The sequence below is a fragment of the Geotrypetes seraphini genome, chromosome 1 (assembly GCF_902459505.1).
Source record: "Geotrypetes seraphini chromosome 1, aGeoSer1.1, whole genome shotgun sequence".
Lineage (NCBI taxonomy): Eukaryota > Metazoa > Chordata > Amphibia > Gymnophiona > Dermophiidae > Geotrypetes > Geotrypetes seraphini.
In genome coordinates this window covers 442742308-442753389 of record NC_047084.1, presented here as the reverse complement: position 1 = coordinate 442753389, position 11082 = coordinate 442742308, and the positions used below count along the sequence as shown (strand labels likewise).

At 45.1% G+C, this 11082-nt stretch overlaps 1 protein-coding gene across 2 annotated transcripts in view; it reads left to right on the top strand.

The window, feature by feature from the left end:
• Nucleotides 1–455: 455 nt before the first annotated feature.
• Nucleotides 456–11082, top strand: part of LOC117348335 (selenide, water dikinase 2-like) — a 47920-nt gene continuing 37293 nt past the window's right edge. The window contains exons 1-4 of one of the 2 annotated variants that reach the window (XM_033920335.1): nt 456–602; nt 912–1182; nt 6996–7099; nt 7265–7372. In XM_033920335.1, coding sequence (XP_033776226.1) covers nt 1155–1182; nt 6996–7099; nt 7265–7372 — 240 coding nt within the window. In that variant the 5' untranslated portion in view covers nt 456–602; nt 912–1154. Of the gene's footprint in view, nt 696–911; nt 1183–6995; nt 7100–7264; nt 7373–11082 lie in introns of both variants that reach the window. The other variant, XM_033920343.1, reaches the window with a different exon arrangement.

The window sequence follows — 11082 nt, the reverse complement described above, 5'->3', positions numbered from 1 at the left end:
TAGGATGTTTTGTGTCACTTGATTGTTGAATTCAAAATATTGTTTGTCTGTCTTGCCTGTTTAGATTGTAAGCTCTTAGATTGTAAGCTCTTTCGAGCAGGGAGTGTTTTCTTACTCTTTGTGACTCTGTGCAGCGCCCAGTGTGTCTGGTAGCAGTATAGAAATAACTAATAGTAGTACCGGTAGTAGTAGTAGGAAGAGGGAAAGGCCTAGGGCAGGGGTGTCAAAGTCCCTCCTCGAGGGCCGCAATCCAGTCGGGTTTTCAGGATTTCCTCAATGAATATGCACGAGATCTATTTGCTTGCACTGCTTTCATTGTATGCTAATAGATCTCATGCATATTCATTGGGGAAATCCTGAAAACCCGACTGGATTGCGGCCCTCGAGGAGGGACTTTGACACCCCTGGCCTAGGACGATACCATCTGCACCGGCTCCCACAGTCCTCACCTCCACCACAGCGAACACCGCCTCACCTGGTAGAGCCCTCCGATTGCGTCACGATCTTCTAGTGGACCGGAAGCGGCGCTCTGGCCAGCTCACCCGCTCTCGACTGTCTGTGGTTGGCGGGCTCTGGGCGGCTTTGGAGCGGAGAATCTGCAGGTGAGCGAGAGGTTGCGCTGCTGGGGGTTGGCGCCCTCTCATGTACTCCGTTACTGGGGGGCTGGCGGTTTCTGTGGCGCCGCTTTCGTGAAGGTATGCTGTCGTACGTTTCCAACCCTTTCCTCACCCCTGCTGTAACCTCTTCTTTCTGAGCCTCCCCCCCCATCCCAATTACTGAGTCCCGCTGTTTGCCTACGGTACGATGCCGTTGCCTGGGAAACGGCTGCTTTAATGTTTGTACCGGGGGGGGGGGGGACGTCGGACTTGCTTGTGTTGGTTTCTCACAGGACGTTTGCTTCCCGTCGACAGGTCGAGGGAGGACTAAAAAAGATGGCGGAGAGCTCGGCTCCCGGCGGTTACCGGCCCTTCGACCCGGAGGCCTTCGGCCTGGACAAGAGTTTTCGGCTAACATCTTTCTCCGAGCTGAAGGGCTGAGGCTGCAAAGTCCCGCAGGAGACGCTGCTCAAGCTCCTGTCGGGACTGCAGTCGGCGAGATCCGCGGGGGGAGATGTGGTGCCCGGCGGAGGCCCTGAGGCCGATGGAGGCGGCTTCATGTCGGGAATCGTGACACCAACGTTGGGTGAGTGAGTGGCCCTTTGGGGGGTATCTGTGCTGGAGGCTTGGATGCTTGCTGTCATGGGAGGAGGGATGATGCTGAAGCTGAGCGAAGGCACTGCTGTTTTATTTCTTTATGCTCTCGAGGTAGAGAATTGATGCTGGAAACATACCTAAGATTTTTATTATTATTTCTCAAAGCACTCACAGTTCAGGATTTTTAATAATTGAATGAAGCTACTTTGCCACCTGTTGTCCTTTCATCTTCCCATGTGTCACACTGCTGTTTGCTAACAGTATTTATTTTTTTTTAAATTCTTTATTCATTTCTTAATCTTACAACAAGTGTACAAATAATAAAACATTTAAAATGAAATACATCACTTGAATTTCTTTGTAGTATAACATCAAATAAATAACACTATTTAAGAACTTATGTTTAACTAGATATGATGGTTCCCCCCCCCCCCCCCCCCCTTCAAGGCTGTAGTATCTGGACACTTTTCACTCTTGTGTTTTGATTTGTTTTTTTAAAACTCACTAGCTTATTACTGATCGAGTTTATAATAGTTGATATGTTACGTTTAATTTTTTCTTTGTATGCAGAATATAGAAAGATAACTATTTCCTCTATCTGCTTAAATGTGAAATCTAAGTACAAACGTAATATCTTTTATCTGGGCTGAGTTTGTGTGCCATGATATACTTGATTTTATTGTCTGTATGTAATATTACCTTTCCCTCACGTTGTTCTCATCAGCTTGTATATGTAAGAGCACTCTAATTTGGTGAAACAAGACTAAGAGCTCCTTTTACTAAACCGCGTTAGCGGTTTTAGCGCATGCTATACCCATGCTACATAGCTAGAACTAACACCAGCTCAATGCTGGTGTTAAGGTCTAGCACGGGCAGCAATTTAGCATGCACTATTCCACGCGTTAAAGCCCTAATGCGGCTTAGTAAAAGGAGACCTAAGAAGCAGATTCTCTAAAAATTCACGTATTTTACTACCCGATCATCAAAACAGCTCACTGTGGTCTTTTCTGTGCTTTCTAGCAATCTCTAATTGTGCTATGCAGATGCAGTCCAAGGTCATTTTAATATTAAAGTCTCTCCGGGCGATTCTCAAAAAGGAATGCCTCTCTATTTATGAGGAATCATGGCCAATATTTACAGCAAGGTCTGAACCTTAATGACGAAAATAAAGCAGCAAAGACACTCTACTACAGTGGTCCCAATTCCTCCTAAATGGAGCCCAAAAAAAGCCTGATGGCCTTGTACCCCACCATTGCTGCCAATGCCCATTCTCTCCTGCTGCAGGTTCGGGGACCCCCTGACAACTTCCCACCACACCAAGTTGGGTGGTCTAGTAGGCCAGCCATCCCCCCTCCCTTCCCCCGGTACCCCCTGAAAGCAAGCTACACCCCCCCCCAACAGCCCCCCACTAGACCAAGCCTGGTGGTCCAGTGTGCCGTCCCCCCTTGTACCTTTTTTAGAAGACCAGCAGGAGAGATGCTCATTCCTTCCCCTCAGCAGGTCCACCCCTTTAAAATGACAGGGATGCACCAGGGAGGGGCCTAGGGCCCTGACTTGCCCAGGTGCCTAAGACCCCTCCTGTGGCCCCTTCCTGGTGTTTCCTGGGATGCAGTGGGAGGAAAGGACCTAAGACTCTTGCCCAGATGTCTAAAGCCCCTCCTATAGGAGGGATCTTACGAGCCTGGGCCAATCAAGGCCCTAGACCCCTCCCCAGTGCATCCCAAATGCACTGGAAAAGCCCGCTGTTTTAAAGAGGTGGGCCTGCTGATGGTCAGAAGTGATAGGTAAAAAGTTCTAAGGTAAAGTAGTTTTACAAATAGTGCAGAGCATACACTAATACCCCCAATCGGGGAAAATATACACACTGGTATATAAATAAATAAATTTAGTGAGAAGACCTCAGTGTGGATTAAAAAGTTAGATAAACGGACAAGCCGTTCAGTACTTCAACCCGTGCATGTGACTAAGCAACATGCACCACATCATCATAGAGTCTTCCATGTGCATCAAGTGAATCGTGCAAACACTCAAATGAAAAAATAGTGAATAATTTAATGCGCTGCACTATTTGAAAATTGAGAACTGCGTAACCCTAACCACAAAAAAATATTAGAGAAGAGGGACATCTCATTGTGGAGAATCGGAAAAATGAATCCAAAAAGTCCCAGAGAAGATGAAATGAGCTGTTTCAGTTCATTATGTTATGCATCCGCTGCATGTTGCTGCTTCTGATCCAGTTCATCTGCTTCAGTTTCGGAAGACCAAATCCTTCGTCAGGAACCTCATAAAGTTGCGGATAAACTCATAAAAGAGCCAAAAATTAAAGATAAGTGAAACGCCCAGCCAAGCATGTTAGAACTTTTTACCTATCAGTATATTAGGTTTTCTATACGTTGGGTTTTGTTAAGTTGAGTGGTCAGAAATGAGCATCCCTCCTGCTGGCCTTCTAAAAAAGATACAAGGGGGGGAGATGGCTCACTAGACCACCAGGCTTAGCATGGTGGAGGGGCTGTCGGGGGAAGGGGAGCTTGATGTCAGGGTACCGAGGAGGATAGACCACCAGGCTTAGTGTGGTGAGGGACTGTTGGAGGGGGAACTTGCTGTCAAGGGTGATTGGGGGGGTGGCCACTAGACTACCAGGTTTGGTGTGATGGGGGGGCAAAGGGTGGGTTTTTTGTTTTTTTATTTGTTTTTTTATTTGTTTTTTTATTGGTTTGAAGGATTCCTAAAACTCAGAACCTACAGTGTAAAATCAAACAAAGAAAAGTCAGAATCCTGGTCAAACCCCTGCGGCGTACCACAAGGATCTCCACTATCCCCTACCCTCTTCAATCTCTACACTGCTTCTCTAGGAACGCATCTGGATAATCTAGGCATAACCTCCTATAGTTATGCGGATGACATCACCATCCTCGTCCCATATGATCATTCTAAACCTACCATGACAGACAAACTTCACCAAACACTTGAAGCAGTCACAACCTGGATGAAAAATCACAAACTTAAACTCAACCAAGACAAAACCAAATTCATCCTCCTAGAAAATGACAAGATCCAAACCACAACCAACCTAGACATAAACGCAACCAAATATCCCATCCAAACCACCATAAAACTACTAGGCATGACCATAGACAGATGCTGCACAATGCAACCGCAAATAAATAAAACAATTCAAAAATCATTCGCAATCATGAGAAACCTGAGACAAGTCCGAAAATTCTTTGAAAGAACACAATTCCAACTTATAGTACAATCCCTAATACTAGGTATATTGGACTACTGTAACATACTCTTCCTTCCATGTCCTGCAACTATGATAAGACAACTCCAAACAATCCAAAATACAGCTTTGAGACTCATCTACTCATTGAAAAAACATGACCACATCACTGAAGCCTTCATCAACTCACACTGGCTCCCAATCCAAGAAAGAATCCAATTCAAATTCTACTGCATATTATTTAAAACCCTACACGGAGACAGCCCATCATACCTGAACAATCGCCTCATCCAAGCACCCAGTACCAGACACAGAAAAACGCACTCCCCATTCATACCCCCCCCAATCAAAGAAGTAAAAAGAACAAAACTACACGACGGCCTCCTAGCCACTCAAGCCGCAAGACTGGACAACCAGATCTCCAACCTTCTGATGACCACCCCAGACTATAGGACGTTCAGAAAAGAAATAAAAACCACACTTTTCAAGAAATTCCTGAAACAGCAATAACAACACGACCTCTAAATGCTCTTAAGATCTACAACTTACCTCTCTAGCTAATCATTGTAATTCTGTCTTTTTTAAATTAACCTTTTGTAATCCGCCTTGAACCGCAAGGTAATGGCGGAATAGAAATCCCCTAATGTAATGTAATACTCGCAACAGCTGCACCCATTTAAAAAAAGCTGCCCCTGCTCTCTTTGTTTGCCTGTTCAAGCAGGGAGAGCAAAGGCTGTATTTTTTTTTTTGACAGTGCAGGCAGGAGGAGGAGCAGCTGTGCTAGCAATTTTTCTTCTGAGCACATTTCCTCTCACCTTTACTGCATGCGATTGTACTGAGAATTGCCAGTAAAACAAATATTGCACCCACTGTGGTATTTTTTTTACCGTAGTGTTAGAGATTAGAGAATCTGGCATCCAAAGTTCACTTAACAATTTATAGGTAATCTGTAGCACTGTTGGGCTGAGAAGCCTGATTCAAATCCCACTGTGTCTCCTTGTGATATTGGGCAAGTCACTTAACCCTCCAGGAACAGGAAAATATGTTGTACCTAAACATAACCTACCTCGAACTACAGCTGAAGATATAACTTAAATCCAGTGTCATACCTTACTTCATTTGCTTGGCTAAAAGTGGTAGAACATAATGCACCTTACTATTAGCAAAGCACCACCAAAATCAATTTGCACACAGCCATCTGGGTGTCCAAGCGGACCCTAATACCCTTTCAAACCCCTTCCAAAGTCAACCACCAGAGTTAGGAGACAGGAACAATGCCCATTTGATTCTGCCTCTATGCCGCCATTTTATGTCGGTGCCTGATCCCATGTGTGATCAGTCTGCCACTAAAGCATTCATTCCTTTTCTATTTTCCCTAGAAAATATACTCTGCATGTTGCATCTGACACATTGCATGGAGTTGGGTACTGCCATCGGTGCAGAGGCAGGAGCGATTGGGCATCACTTCTGCCTCCCAGCTCTGGAGTGGGATATTGGGAAAGGTCACTTAGCTACCTAGGATGTGATTAGTGAGAAGAGCAAGGTGGTGACTTTAGTTGCTAGGAAAGTTGTTTTTTTGTGGGAGGGGGGGGGGGGTTTGGACCAGGGCCCCCACTTTTGTCCACCAGGGAGATCATTGAGGATGGGGAGCAGGGATCTCTTAGGTTACCATGGATCTTGGGTCATCTGAGGTGAAGCAGTGCAAATTTAATTTTCAGGGATCCTTTTGGTGATATCAGTTAGCTTAGTGGGGTTTAAAAAAGGTTTGGATAATTTCCTAAAAGAGAATCCTTAAGGCCATTAGTGAGATGTAGTGGTAAAGTGATGATAGGAGACTTGCCACCCTCCCTTTTCCCTGTACCTCTTTAAGTCTTCGCCAGCAAGAGCAGCTTCTCCAGCCTTCTTGCGCCAGTGTTGTCTTTCCTTCTACCAACTATGCGACCAGGAAATGATTTCAGAGGGGAGCCAGGCCAGTGCTGACAGCAGGCCGGAAAAGTTGCTCACACTGGTGAAGATTTAAATAGGTACGCGGGAAGGGCGCAAGTATGGAATTGGGGAGGCGGAGAAGTGCCGATGCACTGCTCCCCCCGCTTTACTACACCACTGGTGAAATGGCTTAGGGAAATCCACTGCTTATTCCTAGGATAAGAGGCATATAATCTGTTTTACTACTTTGGGATCTAGGCAGGTACTTAGGATCTGGGTTGGCCCCTGTTGGGAACAGGAATACTGGGCTTGATGGACCTTCAGTCTGCCTCAGTATGATAATTCTTATGTTCTCCTGTGCTGCATCTCTACACCAGCTTGGGTTGCACTGTGATATCTTAGTACAATGGTTTTATGCTGATTTTCTTGTGCTAATCGTATTGCATTAGGAGCAAGATTAGTGCAGTGGTTTAGTCTTGGTTTTCTTGCATTAAAAAGTAGCACAACTTACTATAAGAAGTGTTTCAGTTAGCTAAGCAGTGTCTGCCTAATTATTCCCTGGTGCTTCTCATACCTAGCAGTGTATTCTAACTGGTGCCCAAGGATTGATATTTTATTCTGATCTTGCAAAATTCTGATGTTTCTGTGTTCAGGAATTGGTATGGACTCCTGTGTAATTCCATTACGCCATGGTGGCCTTTCACTTGTGCAGACCACAGACTTTTTTTACCCTTCTGTAGAAGACCCCTACATGATGGTAAGCAGCTTATGAAGTAGATGCTATAACAGTTTTGAAAGGAAACATCTAGATAAACTCAGTTTTTCATAGACCGTTAAAAACATTCAGCTAATAATGCAACCTGTGCTTGTGTTATATTGAGGCAATGCATCTTGTTCACCATTGTGCTTCTTACTATCCCAGGGTCGCATTGCCTGTGCCAATGTGTTGAGTGATCTCTATGCCATGGGCATTACTGAATGTGACAACATGTTGATGTTGCTGAGTGTCAGTCAAAAGATGAATGAGGAGGTAAAGTATGACTTGCTCAGGTAATCATATACTATAGCTAGAACCTGAAGAATCCCAGTTGCCATGGCATCTAGAAATTTCATCCTAGTACCTGGGGCTTCATTCCCCTGATATCTTTTTTCCTTCCTATAGCAGCACTGCCTCAAACCACTTCTCGGCCCTGAATGGTGATCAGGTTCAGGAGGGTGATTATGAACAGACATAAGAGAAGCTCACCCTTGAACTTTGTCTCCCCTCCAGTTAGAGGATGTAAACTTAAGACATCATCAGCATCTTTTTTCACATCAAGCAGCATTATGGGGTAAAGATCTAGAACAATTGCTTACGCCTACTACTTATGGGGAATTTAGGAAACATCTCTGTTTCTGAAGTATTTAGGCAACTGACCCGTACAATCTTACTCCACAATAACTGATCCCCAGAGCTGTTAATCTCTAGCTTTTAACTTTGTTAATTCCAATTAATTTGTAACATCTTTTAATCATTGTAAACCACATAGAACTTCACGGTCCCGCAGTATATAAACTGTTATTATTATTCATATACTTTAAACCACTTCCTTCTCTGTGTGGCTCAATTATATGCAAAGCCTGATCACTGTACAGGGTCAAGAGATGTGGTTTGAGGCAGCGAGGGGCATGAGAGAGACAGACTGGGTGAAGGTTCTGTGGAGGGGGGATATGATAGACTGGGCGAAGACTGGAGGGGAGGGTGATTATGAAAAGAGACTGATGGAGACCCAGGCTATGATGATAGGTGAAACAAATGCTTCATCTACATCAGTGGTCTCAAACTCAAACCCTTTCCAGGACCACATTTTGGATTTGTAGGTATTTGGAGGGCCGCAGAAAAAATAGTTAATGTATTATTAAAGAAATGACAAACTTTGCTTGAGGTAAGTACCTACAAATCCAAAATGTGGATTATCTTAAATTATACCCAGCTGAAAGCAGTGCAACATGCAGAAAGTGGAAAACTATCAAAGTATCAACTGCAAGAGACAAGATTTTAGACCAACTATTTTGAGGTCCTCGGTATCATAAAGAATGATTCTTTATTTATTTAAAACTTGTGCCTTAAGTGTCTGGTGGTCGCATCCGCAACTGCCTTCAGCTCTCTCCTCCTCCAGCACCGGATACACAAGCTGCACTGCCTCCAATTGTTACCTTATGATCTGGAATGTTGCACGCCTCACTGCTGTAACTGCAAGCGCTTTCCTGCGTCTTTACGCGATTGTGAGGTGGAGTGGACAATCGCGTACAGACGCAGGAAAGCACTTGCATGAGGTTACAGCAATGAGGCAGGCAACGTTCCAGAGCACAACTGCCGAACACTTAAGGCACAAGTTTTCCATAAAGAATCATTCTTTATAATTCCAAGTGCCTAGCTGGCTGTGAGTTTGAGACCACTGATCTACGTAGAGGGAAGGGAGACTATTAATTATGTAGTTGATTAGAAGAGGCTTCTTAATGAATTGATTTTTACAGTATCTTTGCCCACAGGCACAAAATAGAATGAAAATATCTTAGTCAGTTTCTAAGGTAGCTACTGCTGCTATGGGAGGGGATTCCAACCCTCTCCCCAAAAAATTGTTAGGTCCTGCTTTATTCCCTTTTCATCAGTTCTGCTTCTACATCTATAGAAATGTCTGTAGAGACTTCATTTAAAAACTATTCTAGTGCAATAGGTGAGTCATTCTGGATGGATGGGTAATATCCCTGTGCTTGTGAGCCATACAGAAGGAATCCACAACAGCTTTTGAATCCTTCCTCCTTCACTAGAGCGCTCTGCTGCCCTTTTTATCAAGGATTAAGCGCAGGCTGTTAGGCGCCCTTAGAAGGCTCGGCGGTGTCTTGCAGGGTGCCGGCTGTGTCTTTGCACCTCCACCTGTTCCAGTGCACATCCGTTGGTCCACAGGGGTAGAGATATAGTCAGACAGAGGAGTCTGACTGGCAGGCCAAAGATCAACTTTGAAGAACCATTCCCAGCATTGTGGCAGTGAAATTCTCATTCAGCTACTGTGAAAGAGCAGAAGGTTTACAGCAGGGGTGCCCACACTTTTTGGGCTTGCGAGCTACTTTTAAAATGACCAAGTCAAAATGATCTACCAACAATAAAATTTAAAAAAAACACAACGCACACTGTACGCATAGAAAATGTTAATTATCATTCCTATTCCAGGGTTTTTCAAAGAGGTCAAAGCAGATGACTCTATGCACTATCACCTCAGTAACAACCATACAAAAATAGACAAATATACCCCTCTCCCTTTTTACTAAACCACGATAGCAGTTTTTAGAGCGCAGGGAGCTGTGCTGAATGCCCAGTGCTGCTCTCCACGCTCATAGGCTCCCTGCGCTAAAAAACTCTATTGCGGTTTAGTAAAAGGGGACCTTAGTGTAAAATATAGACAGCAGATATAAATTGAGACACATTTCGATCACTATATTTAAAATAAAATCATTTTTCCTACCTTGTCTGGTGATTTCATGAGTCTCTGGTTGCACTTTCTTCTTCTGACTGTGCATCCAGTCTTTCTTCCCTTCTTTCAGCCTGTATGCTTCCTCTCCTCCACACCTCATTCCCTCCCCCAACTTTTCCTTCCTCTCCCCTGCCCTTTCTTTCTCTCTGCCTCCCTTTCCTTTTTTTCTGTTTCTCTTCTTTCCTTCTGTCTCCCTGCCTGCCCTTTTTCTTTCTTTCTTTCTCCCTGCCCTCCCCCAAGACACTGCCACTGCCTTCGGGGACCCAAACTGCCATCTGAGACCAGGACCCAAACCGCCACCAATAACAGGCCCGAAAGCCGACGCCGCCCCAACCTCTCCCTGCTTCGGCCGACCAGCATCGCGAGGAACTGTTGGGGGAAATGCTGCCGGGTCCTGCCTTCGCGGAAACAGAAAGTAGGCAGGACCCGGCAGCAAGAAGAGGAAATGCTTCACTAACATGTCTCCCGCCTTAGCCCGTAGCGAACGCTTGCTTCAGGGCTCTCAACATGTGCGTGCAGGCTTCCCTTCTCCCCCCCTCCCCCTCCCCGGGCATAACTTCCGGTTTCGGAGGGAAGAGAAGAGAAGCCTGCACGCACACGTTAGAGCCCGGAGCATAAGTTCGCTAGGGGCTGAAATCTCCAAGCCGGTTTTTTTGGGGTTTTTTTTTATGTTCAGCAGCGGCAGATGACAGCTGGGCGGACCGCCCAGCTAAAAGGCCCTAGGGAGAACACTGGAGAGGAAGGCTGATCGGCCCATAGATCAGGACGGCAACACGAGTGCGATCGACTCGAGTTGCCTTCCTGAGCTACTGGTCGATCGCGATCGACGCGTTGGGCACCCCTGGTTTACAGCATGGATCTTGTCTGGTCACAGTGAGTACAGGCTGACAACCTGTGAGAGACATAGGGGGAAGCTGAAAAAGTGGGGTTTTGAGTGTTTCCAGATGTTCCCCCTCCTGAAATATCCTAAAATCGCTGTTTTTAAAGTTCGGGAAATGTGTTTATAAAAATCACAATTTTGGTGCAAATTTTGTGCCAGTGGCCATCTTGGATTTTTAACAATCGTTTTTTTTCCTTCATCTTCCCGATTCTTCAAAACTTTGAATTTTGCATAGAAAACTGCTGGAATGAAGTCCTTGGGCTCTCCTCGTGTGAATTATTGCCAGGATTGCACAAAGTTAGCACTTTTAGAGTATCTTTGCATCACGTGGCACAGATTTTTTTTTTT